General features: G+C 40.8%; 1 protein-coding gene across 1 annotated transcript; it reads left to right on the top strand.

The window, feature by feature from the left end:
* Positions 1 to 664: 664 nt before the first annotated feature.
* Positions 665 to 24,554, top strand: plcb2 (phospholipase C, beta 2). The gene is made up of 31 exons (XM_035408113.1): positions 665 to 788; positions 1,630 to 1,707; positions 2,557 to 2,625; positions 5,203 to 5,343; positions 5,853 to 5,932; positions 6,236 to 6,289; positions 7,651 to 7,726; positions 7,975 to 8,075; positions 8,353 to 8,513; positions 8,722 to 8,868; positions 9,297 to 9,454; positions 10,393 to 10,475; positions 10,685 to 10,769; positions 11,699 to 12,032; positions 12,506 to 12,585; positions 12,671 to 12,767; positions 13,006 to 13,090; positions 13,884 to 14,008; positions 14,559 to 14,710; positions 15,244 to 15,408; positions 15,512 to 15,611; positions 15,786 to 15,890; positions 16,431 to 16,489; positions 16,776 to 16,860; positions 17,050 to 17,868; positions 19,473 to 19,656; positions 20,093 to 20,225; positions 22,185 to 22,249; positions 22,681 to 22,744; positions 23,601 to 23,660; positions 24,264 to 24,554. The coding sequence occupies exons 1-31, from the start codon at positions 705 to 707 to the stop codon at positions 24,429 to 24,431; spliced, it is 4,197 nt and encodes a 1,398-aa protein (XP_035264004.1). The 5' UTR covers positions 665 to 704; the 3' UTR covers positions 24,432 to 24,554.

The raw sequence follows: 24,554 nt of genomic DNA on the forward strand, positions 1-24,554 counted from the left end.
TGCCATTATTTGTGTCCCTGGATTGTTGCCTAGCTTCGCCACTCCTGCTGCATTTGCATAAGGTGGTGCGTCCAAGCTGACATTTGAATGTTACTCAAACTACTTCGGGAAGTCAGTGCTCAATATGAATTTGCATAAATCACTAGAAACATTCAGCTCTTTTTTGCTTTTCTTCTTCTTATTCTTCTTTTTGCTTTTAATGCTTTTCTGTTTTCTGATTGCAGCAAGTAGATCCTTACACAGACCATAGTGTTGTTAAAAGCACTACTATTCTTCGAATGTCATTTACATAATTATATTCAATACAAAGTGTACAGTGTATGTGTGGTCTGCTGAACAGATTTCACGTACATATATTGCATACCTGTAATTTGTATCTTTGGTCCTCAAGTCTTCCAATCACATTACCTGTAAATGGATTGGTGTGAAGTTAGACCCTCCCAGCCTGTGCTGAAGATTGTCATAGATGTGGCTAGGCCACAGTTGATTTCTCATTTGTAGTCACTCTCATTTGCAATGCATATTTGCTGAGAATCGTCTTCCCCAGTCATTTCTGGAGAGTTTGAAAGTAGTTGCATGCCTGCTTCCTGAGCAGGTCACATTTTGTGGTTAGAGTGAAGATCAAGGGATTTTTTTGATGTACTAGCAACAGAAAATACCGTTTTACACAGAAGTACACAGAAGATCACTGTGTAGTGAAAAGAATGGATAAAAAACCTAATAATCTCGAATTCCCAGATGTCAAAGACTACTTGGTCAAAGGTGACAGGTTCACAAAATGGACAGAGGTGAGTATATCTAAACGTAATGTCAGCCTTCTGAAAAACAGAATCTTTATCTGAATCTTCTTTTTTGTATTCAACATTTCCTGTGTGCAGCCATTGTTACGCAAAAGCTTGTCGGCTGTTCCAGGGAAATAGCTGCACCAATAACTCAACATTAGGTGTCATAGCCAAAATAGCATACATAAAAAAACATTTTCTTAACAGTCCATAAGTCTATTAACTGTGTGGAATTATGTACAATGACAGACTAGTATTTGACTGTGATTGAAAAAACTTTAGTTTCACTAATAAAAATAATTTCTTTAATTCTGTGAACTTGATTTGGTCATAGGGATGATAGATGCTTTCTTAAATTCTGTGAACTTGATTAGGTCATAGGGATGATAGATGCTTTGAATAATGCTTTGAATAATGCGATTGAATTGCATCAGACTTATCATGAAAGTGTTTGGTTGGAATGAGTCTGAAGTCTCTGGGGGTCCTGCTACATAGAGAATTTGAGTAAGATGCTCTGGAAGGTTGTGTCTGAAAGATGAGTCACCTACAAATAATCAGATCAAATGTGCTAACAGGATCAAGGAAAGAAATCACTTACTGAAACAACATCCCCCCATCCATCTACTCACCCACTTACCTCCCCCACCTACACACACATGCGCACACACACACACGCACCTATGCACACACACACACCCCCACACACACACACACACAAAGTTAATAATTCAGTAAAAACCCTTTTATACTGCCATATTAAGGCCTACTTTGAAAAGAGAAATAAACACAGTCCAATCATAACCACATTTGCTTGCAAAATGGCAGTCAATACTATGTGTTTTCTCAGGATTCATCCAAGACATCGGTTGTCACCATGAAAATGGACTCAAAGGGCTACTACCTTTACTGGGTTAATCAGAGCAGGGTAAGTACTATGCCACACTCCCAGGTGACCCAGGACATCTTGACACTTCTCTCAGAAAGGATATAGCACTGAAATGACTAGCACAACTGCCATTGTAAATGATTATACACATATACACAGGCACCTTTATCTTGGGGGACTTTCAAAGCCGGGTAAATACGGTGACGCATTTACAGTAAGGTACCGATAGGATCCGATGTGCCGTGTCAGCGCTCAGACGGACGTAGTGAGGCCACGGTGTTGGATTCAGAGTTCAGAGCCTGCATCAGAGCAGCATTTCTCTGAACAGCGCAGAGACATATCGATCAAAGCCGAGGAGGGCCTGCCAGGCTGTTCGCTGATCTGAGACCTGCGTAGGCAGAAAGAAAACTGCAGACAGCTGCAGCGCTGCTTCAAACCCCCAGAATACTTACTGACAAACAATGCACACAAACATGTAGTGTGGAAAGCAATACAGGGCAATAAAACATAACGCACACACCCACATATTTACTGCATATGTATTTCAGTCATATTTTATATGTTTTCATAAATTGAATAAATTACATATATGTTTATATTTAGAAACGCATTTGTACAATGTATTATTCATGCTATTCTTTTTAGTCATTCCTCATGCTGGTACTGACCAAGCTTTTCACTGGAGTCGCTTGTGATTCCTCACATAAATCAATTCAATAAATTTTCCCTCAAAAGATAATTGTATATATTATTATTCCCAGTCAGGTGTACAGACATGCTACTCTTTGTTGACAGGGAGACAATAATGGACATCACCACTATTAATAGATATTATTAAGCATTTCTATGGTTGCTCATTTGGTTTTATTTTAATGTCTTTCACTGAAGGAGACAACATTCCTGGATGTTGCCACTATTCGAGACACAAGAGCAGGAAAATATGCCAAGCTTCCAAAGGTGAGTACTGAATTTTAGGAGTGTAATCTTTAAAATTCATATTGAAAATGCACATTAGATATCCAAATTTGAAGACTCGTTGCTTCCCTATGGTGTACAACTGCAGCTTTAAGCAGCTTGGTTAAAATCCAGTAAACACAGAAATCCAATATGTTGATGTGTGTTTTTTGTGCTTGTTGGAGAAGGCGGGAGCGAAAGAGAGAGAAATGGAGAGAGAGACAGAGGGGGGGGGGTAGAGGGGGAGAGAGAGATAGATAGAGAGAGAGAGAGAGAGAGAGAAAGAGCTCTCTGACTCTGCCTTTGTTTGTGTGTCGTCATCCTGGTGTGTATGCTGCGCTCTGCAGTAAAACCCTTATGGGAAAAACCTTTTGAATCCCCTGGGAGATGCTCATGAATTATGCATCATTTCCTCTGAAGGAAACTGTATTTGCTCTCGGCACAGGCACTTGATTGACAGCAGTGCATTAGTCAGCTCTGAGAGTTTTCACAAAGCAGCCAATGTCATTGTTCTGCAGCATATCTCGTATTCCCTTAATAGGCTGCCTGAGTTTACTTGGTGGACGTATGTGAAATCTCACTGTCAGATTGAAGGGAGACATTATCAAGATTGCCGTTGTGTAACACATGCACCAATCTGGAGGGCTGCCACAGACTCTAGCTTGATAGGAGGTGACTGAATGCTGCTGTTCACATTCTCTTGTGCTCCTTTCAGACTTATTCTAGCTCATCTGCTGCTACCCGATGCTGTCCCTTGTTGTTTTTGCTGGCAATGATTTGCCTTGCAAAAAAAAAAAAAAAAAAACAGATGCCAACAGCCCAACAGCATAGCCATAGGGCACACGCCAATTCAGATTTGACAGGCAGGCACCTGCATATCGAAGAGGCCACCTGTGATCGTAAATGGCTCAAGTCTATACAAGATCTGGGCCTACCACCTCAACATGATTTTAAAAAACAACAAATACATCCATATACATGTAGCGACTGAAAAAAGCTTATTTTGCTTTATTCCCACACAAGAGGATAGCGATATCCTCTGGTTATATTACTGCCCACTGAACAGAAGAAAACTAGAGGTAGAAAGACCATGTGCATAAGGAGAGGATCTTGACCCAGGTTCAGACTTGGACCCATTAAGAGCAAAAGCAAGCTCCCTCTTCTCATTAAAATGTTTTCTAATAACAGTATTTCATACAAAATCGTATTTCTGAGGAGGATTAAATGCACATTACGAATGATACACCCCCCGCCACCCTCCACCCACCCAAATTTAATCCATAATCATAACAGCACACCCACACAAAAAAGATAAGATGCATCGCAAAAGCAAATGTCTATGCATATCCACTGACAAGATAGACACTTCTCTCTCCCACCCCCACCCCTCTCCCCACACACACACATTTGTTTATTATATAAAAGCAATCATTTATCTCTATCAGAGAACAGCTGTGTGATCTGGAGGGCAGATCATACTGTGCAAACATAATGTACAGATCATACAATGAATAGGCTGATAGACAGTTTGAGCATCTTTCATCATTAACTGTCTCCATAGAGATTTAAAGCATCTCTTCATGCTTCGTATTTCATGTGTCAAGCATTACATCATGCAATATAAACAAAAGCTTTTACTCTCCGTCTTGATAAAGATTCTGCTCATCACCATTGATTTTTAAAATATATTCATGGGATTGGATTACAATAAAACTTAAACCGAACTTAAACAAAAATATTTTAGTAACTAAGCTATGAAAAAAAACTTCAATAGTACACAAAAATGGCATTACTTTTCTTTGTCTGGGTTTTGCCTTGCTTTTAAGATCTTAGCCACCAGAGACCTCACTGGGAAATCTCTGGAGACAGTTTATCAAGTGGCACCACTTGCACTCGTCTGTGCACAGAGATTGTTGAAGGAATTAACTGTTGCTTTGTGGCTGCTTTGAATTAAAAATGATTGGAGATTGCGCTATGCTTTAAGTTCATGTGACATTTGAGATACATTAATCGTTTGAATGTCTCACACTTCACAATGCTGTTCAACATTACCTAAATGGTTCTTTTGTGGGTGTCAGTCGCTCTGATGGAAAATTACCACCCTCAGACCCAATCCTTTCTCTGTTCTCTCACTCTGCATTTTGCATGCAATTTGTAATTTGCCTTGCTGGTTAGGCTTCACCTTTCAGATGCCCTGGGTATGAAAAGCAGAGGCTGTGGATGTTGAACGTCATGTGCTCGCTGGATCCCTGAGATTGAGAGAGAGAGAGAGAGAGAGAGAGGGAGAGTGCTGCTTCTGTGGTTACAGCGTGGTTACAGCATAGTTACACTGTGCTCTGTAGTCTCATGCAACATTGTTCCCTATTATGAGAACTTGTCTATCGTATTCACCAACTATTCAGCCAGCTGTTACTTGCATAACCTGAATACCATTCATACAAAAACTGTGTGATTGAAAGTGTGTGATTTATAAAACTAACAAAAATCTATCAATAACTCCTTAATGACAATGATACACATACATTTTTCTAAATGACTTGATTCTGTTTTAATGGTTCTCATTTGTATTTACATCAACAGAATCCTAAGGTTCGCAATGTGTTCAACATGGACTTCCCCGACAGTCACCATTTAGCCAAAACCTTGACAATTGTGTCAGGCCTTGACACAGTCAACTTAACATACCACAACTTCTTTGCTTACAAGGAAAATGTATCACAGGTGAGCTCTATAGGCAAAGCTCAATAAGGTTGATCCAGAATAGATCTGGAGTAATAGCTCTTTATTGTCTGGAAAAACTTATTCTCCAGCACTCAGGTGGGCCTAGCTGCTATTTGAGTCTATACTCGCCAAATTGCATTATCCTCTATACATAGCTTGACAATTTGTTCTCTATGGTGATCCAATATGCTAACAAGTAATAATTTCATTACACAAGTATCATTTTTGAAGACATTTTTGTAGATCAGCTTTGATTCAAAAATCCCCTTCCTTTACCACAGTCTGTTTAATTCAGAATTACACTCATCCTGAAGTCCTAATTACTTTGGCTCTCTCTAGTGGTAACCAACTGTTTCAATATGCATAGCATTAAATCCTGAATTTTTTTATATAATAATAATACAACACCTTGTACAGCTAGCGGGTTAGTGGTCAGGTGTGTGATGTTTCTGAATCAAACAACAATTGAATGAATTTATGCATTATCATGGTCTGATTTCCGGCTACAGGACTGGGCCACAGATATCCTGGCAATAGTCTACAACACTCTGAGGAATAATGCATGCAGACAAATCTTCCTGGACAAAATGTGAGTACTACAAGTGGACTGGTTTTGCACCCAGTTCTCTGGACTAATCATCTGCTATAGGAGTGATTATAAGGACACAAAATGCCCTATTTTCATATAGCACACAAATGACACACAGGTTCCTTCCAAAAAATATTTAATCCATATTATAAAGTTTAAGACGTGGGCTTCTCTATAAAAAAAAGATAAAAAATGGCCTCTCTGAGAGTTCTGTGAAGTTGATGTGGCATCTGAAGCTGACGGAAATCTTACGCTGACAAAAACACTGGCCCTTCCTGTTTCTCGCTCTTCTGTCCCATACAGCTATGTCTGGATCTCCTTACAAACCAACAAGGATGGCAAGATCCCAGTCAAGAAGTAAGAGTTGTGTAACATGCTCTGGATAAGAGCGTCTGCTAAATGGCTGTAATAATAATAATAATAATCTCAACATAAAGGCTTAATAATATAGATGCACTTTTCTAATGGAACTATGCAGGAGTAGGCAGTTCTGGTGGTGGAGTGCCACAAATGCTTCTGGTTTTTGTTTGATTCGAACCATGCAACTCATTAACTGGGTCAACTATTTGGCTAAACCAAGACAAAGTGACCATTTACACAAGGTATACAGCATTTTTTTTTGGACTGTGGGACACTATGAGCAGGAATACTTGAATTATGAATGAAAATCTCAGAATTGGCATGAAAAACTCTCCCTGAGCTATTAGCCTTTCCAGTGGTCATTTACACCAGGGTGTTTAAAAATTTTCAGTGATGACCCATATATATCAATCCATGCTTTATGTGACCCAAACTGGTGTTATTTTCATTAATAACAATTGAGTGAAAAATAAGTGTTAAACTGTTGGTAATAGCCATTATTTAATAAAGGCTAAACGAAACGACAAATTTACTGAAATTGGCAAGCAATTAATCACACAAGCATTGTCTAACATAATTCAAAGCTTTATCACTGAAGCTCAGTAGGATAAAACAAAAATGTCTTCCTGTTGCTCGTCAGCGATTCTCTTTTTAATGGGACGTATCAGCCACTTATCCATTTCCCAGTGGGAAACTTAAAAGAAATCGGCTAATATTTCAATACAGCCATAATTTCAGTTAAGTCGCAGATTTTCTTAGGTCAAAAGCATAAAAAGACAAAATATCTTATGTTGAATGAACAATAAACAAGTTTATTAGAAAGAATCGGCGCTATCTCGAGGAGTGCAGTAGGAACGACGCACCAGCCAACAAACAGGCATTTACGTAATCATATGAAACACACTGTAAATACACAAACAATAAACATGCGTTTTAACTAGTTAAATTTTTTTCTATACCAAACACAATAACATTAGCCTAATGAATACTAACATTTTTTCATACATGCCTAATTGCATTGCTGTTGTAGCCTCGAGCAAATTTCTCCTGTGAGTTAAGTTTGGCTGGTCGAGCAAATTTGCTAGCCAAGAACGAGCGTCAAGGACAATTATTATAGGCCTACGCATTTTGGTTAATCGGCGCCATGTAGCAGAATAGGAATTACGTGGGAATTACGGGAATGCAGTGTTTGGTGTAAATCCGGGGTTAGTGAAAGATTTCACGACCCAACAGATATCTCAACAGATAGGTAATGACCCACAGTTTGTGCACAACATTATACACAATGTCACAGAATGTACATAATCAGCAGTTGATGACATATGCTTTATTTACTGATGACGTGTCTTGTCTTTTAGTATCTACAAGATGTTCCCTGCAGACAAGAAGAGAGTGGAGAGTGCCCTGAGTGCAGCCCACCTCCCTAAAGGAAAGGTGAGAGTGATGCCTTAGTGGCATCCTGCAATTTCCTGAGTGTTAAATTTGATGGTCCTAGATGTCGCACACTCAGGTGCTCTCTGCTGCTTTATATATATATATATATATATATATATATATATATATATATATATATATATATATATACATTAGCTTTATATGTGTTGGACCTCTCAAAAATTAACAAGATAACTTGGATAGGGGGTGCTAATATCTGTATAACGCCATATTGTCTACTTTGCAAGGGAGACACAATGAAGGCTGACGTCTTTACTGAAGCTGCATTCAAAACCTTCCTGATGAATCTGTGTCCCAGGCCTGAAATCTACGAAATATTCACTACTTAGTAAGTCTCATGTAGTTACCTCGTTAATGTACCAGCACGGTGGTACCCTTTATTTAGAAATATGAATGATAAAGTTCTGTAAAATTATAAATATTAAGATATTTCAGGCTAGAATTAAATAACTAATAGTAATTCTGACCAACGTTAGGTTTTAAGCAGTCTGTCGGCAGATTCTACTGTAAGTGCATTTGATCTGATGACTTCACCTTGGCTGATGGGGCCATTTGTTCTTGTTAATTTCTCATTCAGTTGTTGACCCTCTGTTGCTTCTACCTAGCTCAACAAAGCCCTACATGACAAAGGAGAATCTGACCAAGTTTGTCAACGAGAAGCAGCGTGACTCACGGCTGAACGAGGAGCTCTTCCCTCCAATGCGCCCTGAGCAGGTGAAAAACATCATCGAGAAGTACGAGCCGTGCTCCTCCAACGCTAACCGAGGTGCGTGCAGCGAGCGCTATGGGACATCTTCTGTCTGTGGGAGAATTTAACTGTGAGCTGCTCAGGGCCAGCATGGGTTGCAGCTCAGATCTTTTAGCACCCTTAAAACTAATGGGACAGTTGTATCATCACTTAAGGTGACATAATGCTGCCGTAGACTGATAACGATGTGATTCAGCAATACCTTTGTTTGTGTTGTACTCTACAGGTCAGATTTCTCCAGAGGGCCTCCTGTTCTACCTGATGGGACCTGAAACATCTGTGGTGCTACTGCAGAAGCTTTCCAAGTGTCACGATATGACCCAGCCCCTGCCTCACTACCTAGTAAAATCATCCCACAACACCTACCTCACAGGTAAGTGCTCCCCAGCACAAATAATGTGTTAGGGCTTCACAGGTAGGAGTCCCTCACACACCTCCTACACCTACTCACTGGTAAGAGCCCCCTAGCATAAATTACAGGTTAGGGCTTCACAGATAAGAGTCCCTGACACACCTCTTACACCTACTCACAGATATGAGACTCCTGTTTTAGTGTTCAGTCTATCAATGTGAATATCCCAACTTTACTCATTGATATACTTAGCAGGAGATAACATCACAACTCGCCGACCTGACTGAGTCACAGGCCTGATGGTTGAGAAGGCAATCTGGAGGGGGGGTGGCGGGGGGGGGGGGGGGGTTTAGGTTTGTGGTGCACTCTAAGGGAGGATACATTTTGATACATATTGATCTGGAACATCAAGGCTCAGTGGGGCTTTATTTCCCGTGCTCTCTCCACAGCGGGCCAGTTCTCAGGCGTCTCATCTCCCGAGATGTACCGGCAGTGCCTGCTGGCCGGGTGCCGCTGCCTGGAGCTGGACTGCTGGAAAGGCAAGCCCCCCGAGGAAGAGCCAATCATCACCCACGGCTTCACCATGACCACCGAGATTCTCTTTAAGGTGTGCCTCCTTACCTGCCACTGTGCACGGTAGTCTAATGGAGAGAGCATCATTGGTTATGGGGTAACAGGTGTAATGAGAGAGGCTGAATTCAGAGCAGGCCCTGGAGTAAAGAAGCTATGTAATGCTATACATACTATAATACTTTTTTATACAAAATAATTTGTTATGAACCGTCTGCCCGTATGGATATGTGGTGTCTTAATATAATTTGCAGAATGGTATTCACATCACTGAGAAAGCCACGACACTGTGTGTGCCAAGCGTACATGGCCACACAAAGAATGAAAAATCTCTGCACTCTGTGGTTCAACATGCCTATTAACTGGCAAACAAGCAGCTGGCTTGTCCCCTGTCAGATGATCAGAGGGGAGCTGAATGGAAGGTAATGCAATAAAGCGGCGCTGCACCAGTCCCTGCAGCGTCTCCATGGCAGTGCGCGTTCGTTCCGGAAGCGCGACCCTGCGCTGTGTCGCTCGGTGACAGCTCCCTCTCTGCCTCTGCCAGCTCACGTCTGGAGAAGCAGGCCGAGCCGCTGCCCTCTGCTATTTGCTGCATCACACCTTTCCTTAGACGAGTGTTTTTGCTTTCTTGAGTCACAAAAAAAAAGGCATTTGTAGCCATCAGGGAGCCACACTGCCAGTTTTGATGACATCTAGTTCCCGGCTGGATGCCACCTATCCTTCCCATCACTGAATATGTTGCGCATCCTGCTTTATTTGGCCTGTGAGCGAGTTTGAATCATTGCTCACAGAAGTGATTTGAGGCAATGCGGCAAGGTTGCCTGTTTTATTCAGTTTCCTATGGGTCCAGCTGATCGCAATGGAATGTTCCTGTGTCTTGTCTGTGTACTGTAGGATGTGTGTTCCTTTTGGCATATGTGCCTGAAAACTTTAAGAAAGCAAGTAATGACTTCAGCATGTTTTACCTTTGTTTAGGACGTGATTGAGGCTATCGCGGAGAGTGCCTTCAAGACCTCTCCATATCCCGTCATACTGTCCTTTGAGAACCATGTTGACTCGTAAGAGCTCTACACTCATCCTTGGTTTTACCTTTGTTCCACTTTATCTTATCCTGAAGGCCAAGAATTAGTTACATACTTTATTTCGAATATGATGTTAAACTGAACATAAATAATTAAACATATTTGCTCTATTACCACTTCTTAGGGAATTCAAATTGTATGCAGATATATAAATGATAGACTTATACACTTTACTCTCTATCAAGAGTCAAACAGCAAGAGAAGATGGCCAACTACTGCAAGACCATTTTTGGAGATGCCCTGCTTACTGAACCTCTGGAGAATTATCCAGTGAGTACAACTGATAGACCGCTACAATCACTTCCTGTTTCAGTTACATGGCTCTTCTACATACACTGTAGAAGCATTGCTTCTATTGTTGTCCGAATTCCAGATAATCAGTCATGTACAGTATACTTCCTGTTGTAATTACATTGAGGTGGCAACAAATGTTGCTTTTGGCTAAAGTGTATGATTACACGGTTGCCTTTTAATGTGTTTTTACATTTATAGCTATACTCCTGAGCGTGTGCATGCTTTACTCTCAGCCAGTTCTGATGAAAGGGCAATACCTAACCCTTCATTATGACCAAGTCTTTTGGCTCCATTCTATCACAATGAATAAACTCATCTGAGCAGCAAGATGACTACAAAGTGGCTTTTGTCAGTGTTTTCTGTGATCTGCACAGTCAGAAAGGTCATTCACACAGAAGCTTTTAAACTTGCAATATTCCCCCAATTAACACTGTCAGAGTCTCCAGGCTGAGCCATTCTTTATAGCCTGTGTCCTGTCAGAGGCAATAAAAGCTTAAACATCACCCTCCCCAGCATTCCTTCCTTCCACCTCAGTGACTGTGACTTCCACCTCAGCTGACCTTCACTGGCGCTTAACCCTCCATGTGCAGGAGCTCCTTCCTTAAAGCAGTCAACCTTGGAAGTGGGGAAATGTAGAATTTCTCTGAACATTCAAACTGTCGCAAAGGACTCTAGCTCTCTCTCTTTGGTTTGCTGGGGTGGCACATAATGGTTAGGGAAGTGGGCTTACAAAGACGTTTTAGGTTTGACTTCTCTGTGGGGCACTGTGTCATTACCAGTAAGCTACTAAACCTGAATTGCTTGTGGACTAAATGTGTTGTAAGTTGTGTAGGCTACTCTGGCTGCTAAAGTGTAGCTGGCATGTTTGATCTCCTTCATACCTACTTACTTGTGTGTCTCACCAGCTCAAGCCAGGCCATCAAATCCCAAGCCCATCTGAGATGATGGGAAAGATCCTGATCAAGAACAAAAAGAACAGTGCGGCCAAACAGGAACCAGAGGCCCCCAAGAAGACTGCAGACCAGCCACAAGACCAAGCTGACCAAAACCAAACTGAACCAAATCAACCTGACCCAAACCAAACTGAACCAAATCAAACTGAACCAAATCAAACTGAACCAAATCAAACTGACGCAAGCGAAGCTGACCCAAACCAAACTGACCCCACCCAAACTGACCCAAATCAAACTGGCCCCACCCAAACTGACTCCAACCAAACAGTCACCCAGGAGAGTCAAGGTGTGCATACTGATCACCTCTGTGGATTGTAGTTCTTTCCGAATGTATGTTCCCTTGTAAGGTTCCTGTTCCTATTTTTGGATGTAATTTCTATTGATTGGCTCAGTGGTGGAATGCTGTTAAGTGGATAGCGAACCATGTTTCTATGATGTTTTAGGACCTTTTCTCAGAAAGGGACTGTTCTTATGTTGGAAAAATGCACTTTGGCTATTGCAGAGATGCCTGTAGGTTGTATAGTGAATGCACTATGGAGGTTACATTGTGATGTCTGCAAGCTGAATAGGGAATGCACTAAGGCTGCTGTATAGATGTATATTAAAAGCACAGTGAATGGCTACTGTATGATCTCTATTGACTGTGGAATGAATGCCCTATTTGGCAGCATATTAAATGCATGTGCAGTAGCTGCTAGCTAGAGGGACATTTGATATGTGCAAGTCAGGTAAAAGTACCCTCTGTCTGTTTTACATCAGAGGGGGAGGTACACGATGACCATGAGGAGCATGACGACAATGATGAGCAAGATGAGGAGAAGATGAAGAACTCGGATGAGGTAGAGTGGCACCGTCACTCAGCAGCCCCCGTCATCCATTTCTCTGTCATAATCGGTCACCAGCATTTTTCTCACTTCCTGTCAGGGAACAGCGGGGCAGGAAGTGACAGCCTATGAAGCAATGTCTGCCTTGGTCAATTACATTCAGCCCAATAAGTTCATCTCCTTCGAGAATGCTAAAAGTGAGTCATCAGAGGGGAGTCTGAATCTTGGCCAGAGCCCTGCTGCTATAAGATTAGCCAATATGCTCATTCAAATGTGCTGCTGAAATGAGCAACGAGAAGCTTTGCTCTACTGACATTAATGATATTGCCCAAATTAGTGGTTTTGTGTGGTGTGACGCTGCTGGCAGTGTTAAATGAGCCGTATCCCTGCTGGAGAGAAACTCCTTTTAAAAATCATTTCCTTTCCTGTTGGCAGAGAAGAACCGGAGCTACGCAATCTCTTCTTTTGTGGAAACCAAAGGGGGAGATCTGATTGCCAAGTCAGCAGTGGAGTTTGTGGAGTATCCTTTTGTTGCTGTCAATAATAAGGATACCAATAACTGATACTATTGTTATTATTCATTTTGATAGCAATAGTAAGAGCTAACAGCAGTGGAAGTAGTAATATGAGTATTAACCTTGTAAAAATAGATCACAGGTTTAAAACAACCATGAAGAAGGACAGATGAGACCATGGTGGGCAATATACACCGATCAGCCATAACATTAAAACTACCTACCTAATATTGTGTTGGTCCCGCTCTTGCCACCAAAACAGCTCTGACCCGTCGAGGCATGGACTCCACCTCTCAAGGTGTCCTCTAGTATATTTGGATTTCTGTATATATTTGTATCTTCTGTATATTTGTATCTGATATTTTGTATCTACTGTAAATTTGTATCTGATTGTGTTACTTTGTTGTCTTTGATGCTGCAACAGTGCAAATTCCCCTCGGGGATCAATGAAGTACAATACTACTACTTGTTACATTATTGGTTTTTATTACATAAAAAAAAAATTGAAATGGATTATATTATTGGGAGTTATTACACAATTGGTAGTTTATTACATTATCACTTGCTACAGGGCTATAAAAAGCTAAGATATTGTTAGAGGGTGAATTATTTCCACATAATTTTAAAAACTCTCGATGGGTCAGAGCTGTTTTGGCGGCACGAGAGGGACCTACACAATATTAGGCAGGTGGTTTTAATGTTGTGGCTGATCGCTGTATATTTGGCCAAGAATAAGAAAGTGTTTGTCACTGAAAAACCATACGGTCTGTAACAGAGTTCCTATACAGGGCAATACAGATACAACAAGAGGCAGATGAGCAGGATCTACCCCAAGGGCACCAGAATGGATTCATCTAACTACAGTCCTCAGCCTTTCTGGACTGCTGGCTGTCAAATGGTGGCACTTAACTACCAAACTATGGGTACTGTATGGCCAGATCAAATCTGCAGGTCTTATTTCTGTTTGTACAGTTTCACAGATGTTAATGTTATCAGTAGGGTTATCATAACTATTGATATTGTTTTTGGTAGGATCCTGAGTTTATTTTAAATCAGGTCTCATTCTCTATTGTGTTGATCCAATAGCTGGATTTAAATTCATTTAAATACCAATGTAAGTGGATTAGTTATTGTCGTGTGTTCCTCTAGAGGGCAATGTTGGACAGTACTAGGCATTGAGATGTGGATTGTTCTGTTGAAACATGGTTCTCAAGGGCAGCAGAATATGCATATTGTTCTTCCCACAGACCTGATTAAACCTATAATTTTCATTATTTGAACAGTCCCCCCCCCACCCCCCACCACTCACACCTCTAAAGGTGTGAATGGAAAAGGGAATACATATAAGGAAAATACTGGAAACATGACTGAAACCCTTGTGTTTAATAGCTGAGTTTACATTACAAGACAGGAAACATTATAGAGTGAAATACATTTCAGCTGATGGCTGTGCTATATAATTCTTGTCGATAGATTTTCCCATGCAGCTGAACATGGCCCTGTTTGAGTTCAACGGGAGGACAGGGTACCTACTTAAACATGACCTCCTGCGTCGAAGTGACAAGAAGTTTGATCCCCACACTGAGAGGTTTGACACCATCATCGCCAGCACGCTAACAATAAAGGCAAGCTGAGCTCCTCTCATACATTCCAATCTAAGCTAATAAATAATGTAAAAATATTCATAAATGTAGGTACGGTATGGGGCAATTGTCATTTTGTTTTTACAAAGATGGATTTTGAGAGTTGGGATTTTAAATGACTCCATCAGGGTGTGCTGGTGCCTCTGCTTGTTTGAATCAGAGAGCTCTTTATCGCCATTTGCATTTAGTGTATCTCCCAGAGGCTCCACTCTTTGGCTTGGCTAAGAGTGTCTCCTTCAGCTGATTGATATTCTGATGCAGAGGTGGGAGGTTCTCTGTATAGTCCTGCTCTGCATCCAATTAAATTGTTTTGAAATCTCCCCAATCACTCAACACTGGGGCGTGCAATGTTTTCACAGTTTGTGAGTGTGTGTGTGTGCGTGCGTGTGTGTGTGTGTGTCTGTGTGTGCGTTTGTGTGTGTGAGTGTGTTTGTGTGTATGTCTGTGTGTGTGAGTGCATTTGTGTACAGTATGTGTGCTTCTGAAGTCATTGGTCTTTCTTGTGTTTTCTTCAGATCTACTCGGGCCAGTTCCTGTCGGACAAGAACGTGAAGACGGGCGTGGAAGTGGAGATCATTGGCTTGCCTAAAGACCCCAAACGCAAGTTCCGGACAAAGTGGTCGGCCACCGCTAATGCCATCAACCCTGTGTGGAATGAGGAGCCCTTTGTCTTTGAGAAGGTGGGCGCTGTCTCTGTGATTGGCTGCATGCCAGCCCAGATGGCTCAGCTGGGTCAGGAATGCACAGCCAGCTGCTTTTTAATCTGTGCTTATTTCTTGATAGATCCTGTTGCCCGAGATGGCCTCCCTCAGGATGGTGGTCCATGAGGAGAGTGGGAAGTTCCTGGGACACAGGATAATTCCCATCGATGCCATACAGCCAGGTGAAAGAAAAGTGCTGTCTCTTTCGCTTTTATTAGTGCATCACAACTTCATTCTGCGTTGATTGTTTGACCCTCCCGGCTGTCTTGTTATGTTCTCTAGCATTCCTTTGAGATGGTTAGGAGTCGGCTGGGTTTGTTCCAGTCCCCTGATTTGTATTATTCTCTGTCTGGCAGGTTTCCATCACATCTGCCTGCGCACTGAAAGCAACATGCCTCTCACTCTCCCGTCTATCTTTGTGTATATTGACATTAAGGACTACATTCCGGCAGCTTTTGCAGGTACTTGATTTTTGGTACCTGTACTATTTTTGCTCAAATACCACCAAAGCCTACCAGTCTTATAACTGCTTGAAATTGGTTCACATATCAGGAGACGTGTCCTTTTTTATCAGGTTTTCTTAATCAGTGGCTCAGAAACTTACCTACAATGATTTGGCACATATGGAGATTTTGACCATATCAAAGAATAATTGTTACAAGCACATCATAAAAGGTCCTGTCTGCAGCTTTGCTGTCTAGCTTTATGTGACAGCAATACCAAAGAAGAACAATAATTCAAAAATAAAGATGAGAGCCAAGGATGTTAGGGATTTTAATTATTTAAAAGAGAAGAGAATGTACATTTGACAGAAATTTTTAACGCTGATCAAAAGTAGTATGAAACCTTTGTAATGGGCCTCAGGACACAAAAGAGGCTTAGCGGTTAGAGGGAATGAATTAAGTTAAGGACACATGTAATCATGCTGCATGAGACAAAAATCAAGACCAATACATAAATCAGTTACTCTTCTCCTTGAGCACAATTTCTCTCTGTTCCAGATTTCACTGATGCCTTATTCAACCCAACCAAGACTGAGAAACCCTCAAAGCCCCATGAGGTAAGGCCTGTACAATCTTAGGAAGTCTTTAAACAGCTTACTGGAGAAATAAGTGAAACTAAGACATTGATGCATGTGTACCGTGCTACTTTATAATGTGGTACACTGAGGGAGGCTTAGTCTGGAGTACCTTATCAAAAATAGAATAGTTGTTTTCTGTGTCAACTGCCCCTCTCCCCCAACTGTCTTACACTGAAAAAAGACCATATACCAGTAACCACATCTAAAATGCATGATCAATGGAATGTGTCTCTGATGGGGATTTTGGTGGTATGTGTATCCACAGGAGTACGTGTCACCATTTGAGTTGCCCCCTGTTACCCCTGTAGTCAAGGTGGAGGAGCAATCAGCAGACCCAGTCACACAGCTAGGTAATGTGGAGGTCCATGCCATGTTTGCTTTCAGTCTATAGGACGTTAGTTTTATCTGTATGATAAAATAAAATAAAAAACAGGTAGTAGAAAGAGAAAGGGATTGATACCCCTCCCAAGCAGACAATGCTGTTAATAACCCCTCTGCCACAGACTCCACCCAAGACATCTCTTCTCTACCTGCTCCAGATGCTGAGACTCCTGCAGGTGATGCACCTGCTCCAGATGCTGAGACTCCTGCAGGTGATGTACCTGCCCCAGATGCTGAGACTCCTGCAGCTGATGCACCTGCCCCAGATGCTGAGACTCCTGCAGATGATGCACCTGCCCCAGATGGTGACTCTCCTATAGAAGATACCCCTGCCCAAGATACTGAGGCCCCTTCAGATGATCCCCCTGCCAAAGATGGTGATGCTCCTGCGGAAGGTTCCTCTGCCCAAGATGGTGATGCTCCTGCAGATAATGTACCTGCTCCAGATGCTGAGGCTCCTACAGATGCCCCTGCCAAAGATGGTGAGGCCCCTGCAGAAGATACCCCTGCCCAAGATGGTGATGCTCCTGCAGATAATGTACCTGCTCCAGATGCTGAGGCTCCTACAGATGCCCCTGCCAAAGATGGTGAGGCCCCTGCAGAAGATACCCCTGCCCAAGATGGTGATGCTCCTGCAGATAATGTACCTGCTCCAGATGCTGAGGCTCCTGCAGATGCCCCTGCCAAAGATGGTGAGGCCCCTGCAGAAGATACCCCTGCCCAAGATGGTGATGCTCCTGCAGATGATGTACCTGCTCCAGATGCTGAGGCTCCTGCAGATGCCCCTGCCAAAGATGGTGAGGCCCCTGCAGAAGATACCCCTGCCCAAGATGGTGATACTCCTGCAGATGATACTCCTGCCCAAGATGGTGATACTCCTGTAGATGCCGCTGCTGTCCCTTCCCTCAACACTGATCCCCCCTCTGACCCTGCTAAACCTCAAGTAACTGAGGAAGCATCCAAAGATTCTGGCCCAGGTAAGGTATGCTGTGTCATTTGCCATGCTCAGTGACCCAAGGCTTTGATCGTGGCCATACTTTTTAATGTTCCTGTACTTTAGTGGTTTTATGCAGATGGCCCAAGTGGAAAAAATAGTACACTTATGTGTATTAAAACTATTTAATTATACAGAAATGTTTCAAGTGTGCTTATAGTTTTTGCACTTAAAGTATGTTTAAATGGTACTTTTTAAAAGTATACTTCCAAATATATGTCATTAAGCTGTACTTCAGTGTACTTAAAATAAGTATACTTTATTTTCATCCCTGGATAGCATATTACTAGTATACCCTCTATAAGTCTACTTTAACTTTGCTTTCCTAAAAGTCTATTGTAGTATACTTAATACTAAAAGTCCACTTTATGTATTCCTGGTAAATTTTACTTGTACTAATTATACTAATAGTATACTTACTGATTTTACTTAATCATATTTAAAATATACCTTCAAAAAGGATACACTTACAATCAATGAAATTGAAGTATACTGTCAGTAAATATACTTTTCGCACTTTGTTTCTATCCCTGGAAAGTATACTACTATTATACATTTCTAACAACTATTCAGGCTAAAGGCTATCCACTATCGAGCCCGATTGCCATGTTTAATTGTATTGTTCTTTTAATTTATTAATTTTATTGTTATTTTCTTCATCTTATTGAATTTTGTATTAATCAATCATGGTTTTATGTATTTAATTTTAAGCATATGTATGTAAGTATATGTATATTATTTAAGTTATTCATTTGAGCAGAATAAAGCGTATTTGTAATGGAACGCAACACACTTAGAGTGTACTAAATGAAATGTAGAGTGTACTGAAATGCACTGAATGTAATCAAAAATAAAACTAACTATATTTCAATGAAAGTCTTGTACCTGTATTCATTGTTATGTTTCATATTTAACTTAAGAAGTTCTTAGAGCAGGGAAAATATAGCTAGGTCATGTAGCATATAGTGGAAATTAATGCAACTTTACTTAAAGTCCTGGACAACATTCAAAAAAGTACCTAATTACCATGGTTAATATTGTAATAGTCATATCAGGTCAAAGGCAGGCTTGCTTAAGATATCCTGTACTCAGAATATAAAGGTCCACTTTATGGAAAAAGACCCACCCCTTCTAGTAGGCTGGCTACAGAACTGAACAGTACTAAAAGTATATTTCCAATACCTACAAATTACCCTTTCAATTAGTATACTTAAATATACTTTAGGTTTATAAAAGTGTCCCAATTTAGCACACTTATGTACAATTAAGTACAATAAAGTTGTACAGAAGTTGTGCAAAAGTACAGCTTTAGTTCATTTAGTACACTTAAAGTGTGGCCAAAATTTGTGCAGTACATGATTAGTACATATGTACTAAAAGTACATCATAAAAAGTACACTGAAAGTATAATACTTTTTTATTTTACAGAGTCATTTCCCTGTCAAATTCCAGGGATACAGATGCAGTACAGAAAATATTAATATTCTGTTTGAACAGTGCTATTTATTATTATGCTTCAACCACCATCTATTTTCCCCAAAATCTTCTGAAATGGTTGAAGCGCACTTCCTTATCTTGCATCTCCAGAACCATCTTCTGTGACACTGGATGAGTTGAAACAACACAAGAGCTTTGTGAAAGTCATAAAAAAATACGAGAAAGAGATCCGAGAGATGGAGAAGAAATTTCAGAAGAAGGCAGATGACCTAATACTCAAATACAAGGAGTCGTTTAAATCTCTCAAGAAGAAGTCCTCTGGGAAGAGGAAAGAGTAAGTCCATCTTCCACGCTAAGTTTTCATTAAGCTTCCGTAAAGCGATGCATCGTTATGTCAGTTACAGCTTATCTATCCACTAGGTGGAACTAGACACTTCAACAGTTATGTTGTTGTTTTTGTTTTGGGTGCATGCAGTTCAGTTCAGATAGAACGAACAAGCACAGCAATAAATTGCATTCTTAGAGAATCGGTATCCCTTGATTAATGGATGGCTTAAGGAAATGAAAGGAAAAAGCACTCAAGAAACTGAGCTCTCCAATCCCGTTTATCCCTTTTTCACTCCCCAGTAAATTCAATGTTGAGTCAACTCGGGTTTGCCTGAAGAAATATGACAGTAAATTCCTTTCTAGTTTTGTTATTCCATAGCATACGAGTCATTTATGCACAGGGGGACTCCTAACCTGTCCTGTCCTGTGGCTTTGTCTCCTAGGAGTGGCGGTGACTCAACCCCTGTTCCTGACAAGGCTGTGGAACTGAAGGCTAAGCTACTGGTGGAGCTGAAAACGCTATGGGAGGGGCAGTACGATCTTCTGAAGAAGAAGAAGGAACAGCACGCCACTGAGGTACAGCACCAGCCTGTCCTCCTCCCTGACATTATCATATACTGCACTATACAAGAACACAATATACAGTGAGATCCATAATGTTTGGGAGAAATACATATTATTTTCTTCATTTGGCTCTGTACACTTTTTTTGTTGGGGGGGGGGGGGGGGGGGGGCTATGTATAAAAACTGCTGTAATTTATACATGGTGAAACCAAAATATAAAATGTAGAAAAATACCCTTTAATAGGAGCTGAGAATCTGCACTTTAACCACATGTGAATTGTTTGATTACAAATAAAAAATTGTGAAGCACGGAGTCAAATCAAGGAAAAATGTGTCCCAAACATTATGGAGATCCCTGTATATACACATGGATTCGTCACCAAATAGCCTAAGGTGTATGCAAGGCCACTTAAGGGTTTTAATGATTAGAATGACATGGACCAAACTGGGACTCAAACCCACATGTGCACCACAGGCACATGTTCAGTGTAATGATACATTTGTTTGTGCATAGATTTCTGTGACCTACTACTTTATTATAGAGTAGCCTAATATATATACCTGTGGAACTGTATGCATGTACTGTATACTGAAATGTAACTACATGAACAGTGTAACTAACACAGACATGCATGTCAACCCGCTTACATACTACATACAATAAATAACTGTTTTTACAGAGCTCTGTTGAGAAAGCAATATTATATTGTAATTAAAATATTGTTTATAAAACCATCACTTCCCACAATACCCACTACTGCCATTTAAGGGTAAAGTTACTATGAACACCCTTCATTGATCAGAACCTTGGTGATTTAACTTTTTATCATTGTTGTAACCTGTATCATATACTATCACTACAATATAGTTACTGGCCCATTAATTACTGTGTTTTGATAGAATAATGCAGTCACTGGCCCTTTAATTACTGTGTTTTGATGGCATAATGCCTTCATCAGTGAAATAGTGTTATGTGCTGATTGCAGTCTTAATTTCACATCTACTTCATTTTCTGGAGTCCAATCAAAATTAGTCATTAGCATTTTTTTCTTCATTGCTAGGTTTTACACAATACAAATTTTGCTGAACAGGGGTGTATTTGCATAATATGTTTTCACGTCTTCAACATTGTGCATGCCTGACAACTGTTCGGATAACGCATCACTAATGCTGTTGTCACCTCGTTGAATGCTGTTGTCACCACCATGTCCTTCATTCATAAGTTTTCCATCAGTGCAGTGGGCAACAGATTAATTTTATATGAACCTGAGTCCACATTGTTCAACAAATTCCAGCATGGTTTTTTTTTTTTTTTTTTTGCCCCCAAAAAGATGAAAGGAAACATACAGCCTCATCTTCACTAAAAGTGTTGAGTGTGGATGGTTTCTTAATTAAGTTATTGAATTCTATAGACCTGCACCTCTAAGTATTTAAGCCAAAATGCTAAAATAAGAATGCAATCCACTTCTATTTAAAAAGCTTTACGATACAGTCAACACTACTGTCCATATGACCTGTCAGTTAACTCCTAGTCTCAGGGGTACTATCAATCAAAGCATTGATTGCCAATTATAGATTGGTACTCCAGTGCATAACAAACATAAGCACCTGATTTGCTCAGAATGGAAGAATCAATGCTTTCTTTTACTAAGGGCCGGGATCTACAAAGACCATCTTTGGAAAATATGCAAACATTTGAGTCCTCTTTATTTTTAACTAATCTCTTGGATGTAAATCTTGGATGCCAGAGTAGCAGATAAGTTAATAGTATAACTAAAGCTTTATTGGTGGTCCAAAGCAAGGCAACTCGTGTTTCTTTTGTTTATATCCAGCGTATAAGGTGTGTCAAATTAAAAAAGCCATTTTCATACAAAATGAGATGGCTTTGGCTGTGACTTTTTAGTGTTTGTGGAAATGGATATGCTGACAGTGTCATTTCCTGTTTCCTGTTTCCTTCATCTGGTGTGACAGCAATTAACGAAGCTGCTGGATCTGGCTGCAGAGAAGCATGCCAAAGAAACACAGGCACTGGAGAGGTGGGTTCACCTACAGCGAACTAACTGACAACTCCGTGGAATGAGGAGGAAATGGCACTGGCCTGTGTTCAATTGACATTTGTCCTTGAGTTTGACATTTAAATGAAAGCAAGTGCTAGCCTTTTTTTCAGAAGCCCCATTTGACAGATTAAATGCTGAGCTTGACAAACTCTGATTTTGAAGAAAGAGGCCAATGTGCATAACTTGCATTTATTTGTCAAAGATGAAGTTAAGGAAAGATGCTCATTGAATCCAGGCCTCAGTCTTTAGTTCTCCATGTTAAGATGTGTCCAGTAGGACATTAGGGTAAGTAGCTACAGGCTTTTTCTCCTGTGATGAATAACTTTCATCACAGCAGATGTATGCATCTTGTAAGATTATCTAATATAAATATTGTTAAAGGAGTGAATCTTGTTCTAATTCTGCTTTAGAGTGAAGAAGGACAAAAATGGTGGTTCTGGTACTGCTGAGGATGGTGACCAGTCAACAAATGTTGTAAGCAGCAATATGCCTTTTTATTTATAAAAATGTCAGTGCATGCTCAATATTTTTATAGATATGTACAAAGGGTGCTTTCTGAATGCGTATATCACAATGCTTTGGTTGACATATGTCCATGTATGTGCCCCAGTGATTATCAATGTGCCCATTTGTATATCAGAGGCAGCCGGTAAACACATATCCATGGCAACTGTGAATAGATGCATAGTGTGCCGGAGACCAGGGAGTTGCACAAGGCCTTTCTCCTTTCTCCGTTCTCATGCGTACTATTGGCCTGAATGCACTGACCAAACCAAGTCACCAGCACACTACCATGTCTATAGATTCATTTCTGATTTTAAAGATGAATGAATGTGCTGACAAGCAAATAATCACCCAAGTTAGCTGTTTACATCCTTTGTTTAAGATTCTGCTTCATTGCATTGTGGCATTTCATTTATTATTATTTTTTACCACATGCTCATGTGTGAAAAGAATTTGCCACTAAAAAGGGCTCAAAATGACAATCCGTATGTGGAAGAAACTGCAGAGTATTCTGCTCGTAAGAATGTTGTGAAGGAATTGCGCAATTTTAGACATAACTTTGGGGAAAGACTACGTAGCTCAAAGAAACACATAGGCATGGATTCAGTCATTTGTCCTTTACCGTGAAGTACCAAAAAAGTGCAACTCTCAGAATGTTCTAGGGTTAGCTTACATTAGATCAGTACAAAACACTGTAGATGCATCAGTGGGCATGTATAAAACCTGCAGCTCCCCCTGTGGTGCAGCAGGGTGCATTGTGGGAGCAGGTTTTACATGCTGAGAGGTGTGATGAATGAAGCTTTTTAACAGTAACCCAATACAACAGGAAGCACTGGGGAGGAAGCAGGCCGCTACCCTGGAGCAGATCAAAGACCAGACTAACCAGGTGAACACTCTTGCTTTGATTTCTGTCTTGTGTACAGCGTTACCGTTCTCAAATATTTTCAGATGATTATTATGACACGTAAACCTGGTATATACTACTCAATAACAGGCATGTCCTCCTAAGTTATGTAAACATTGGTCTGTCAAGGGTAGGTCCTCATTGCGCTAGAATTCACCTTATTTTAGCCTTTTGGAATACGACTTGATGTGCTGCTGGTGAATACATTCTTTTGTCATTTTTGAAAGGCTCAGCTTTGAATGGACAACTATGGAATGTGTTCAATGTGTTGCATTCGCTTGAGCATAAAGCTCTTACTGTAAGTGCACTGCAGCAGTGATAAAATATGAGGCAGATGTGAATCAAAGATAAAGATGAATAAAACTGCATACTAATTAGGGCTTGCTTTTCTATCGTATCAATTCTTAGGCTCCAAACTTTTTTTGTTGTTGATTACTATTCTGTTGATTTGCTGACAAATGCGATTACACTGAAATCCTTAATGTTAATGGACACAGTACACTTTCTGTTGAGTTCACACATGGACATATACTCATTTCCTCTTTGACCCCTGCCCCCCCTTCCCCTTCCCCTTCCCCATTACAGCTCAACCACGAGATCCTCTCAGAACATGAGAAGAAGACGAGTTCACTCCCTGCCAGCGTCCGAGATGCTGTCAACGGTTGTGTGAGTCCAAATTTCCCTGAGCTGGTGGACCAACCCAGCCCAGACAAGGAAGATGGAGATCAGTCAGGGGGAGTATTCAGGGGGTAGGGATCTGCTCTCTGACTGCTGTCTACCTGGAATGACAAAAGATGACACTGTCCTCAGATGGTTTCATTGTGCAATTCAACTTCTGGGGCAAAAGTTGCTTTGAGGTTAAACCAGCGCTAGTAA

The sequence above is a fragment of the Anguilla anguilla genome, chromosome 1 (assembly GCF_013347855.1).
Source record: "Anguilla anguilla isolate fAngAng1 chromosome 1, fAngAng1.pri, whole genome shotgun sequence".
NCBI lineage: Eukaryota > Metazoa > Chordata > Actinopteri > Anguilliformes > Anguillidae > Anguilla > Anguilla anguilla.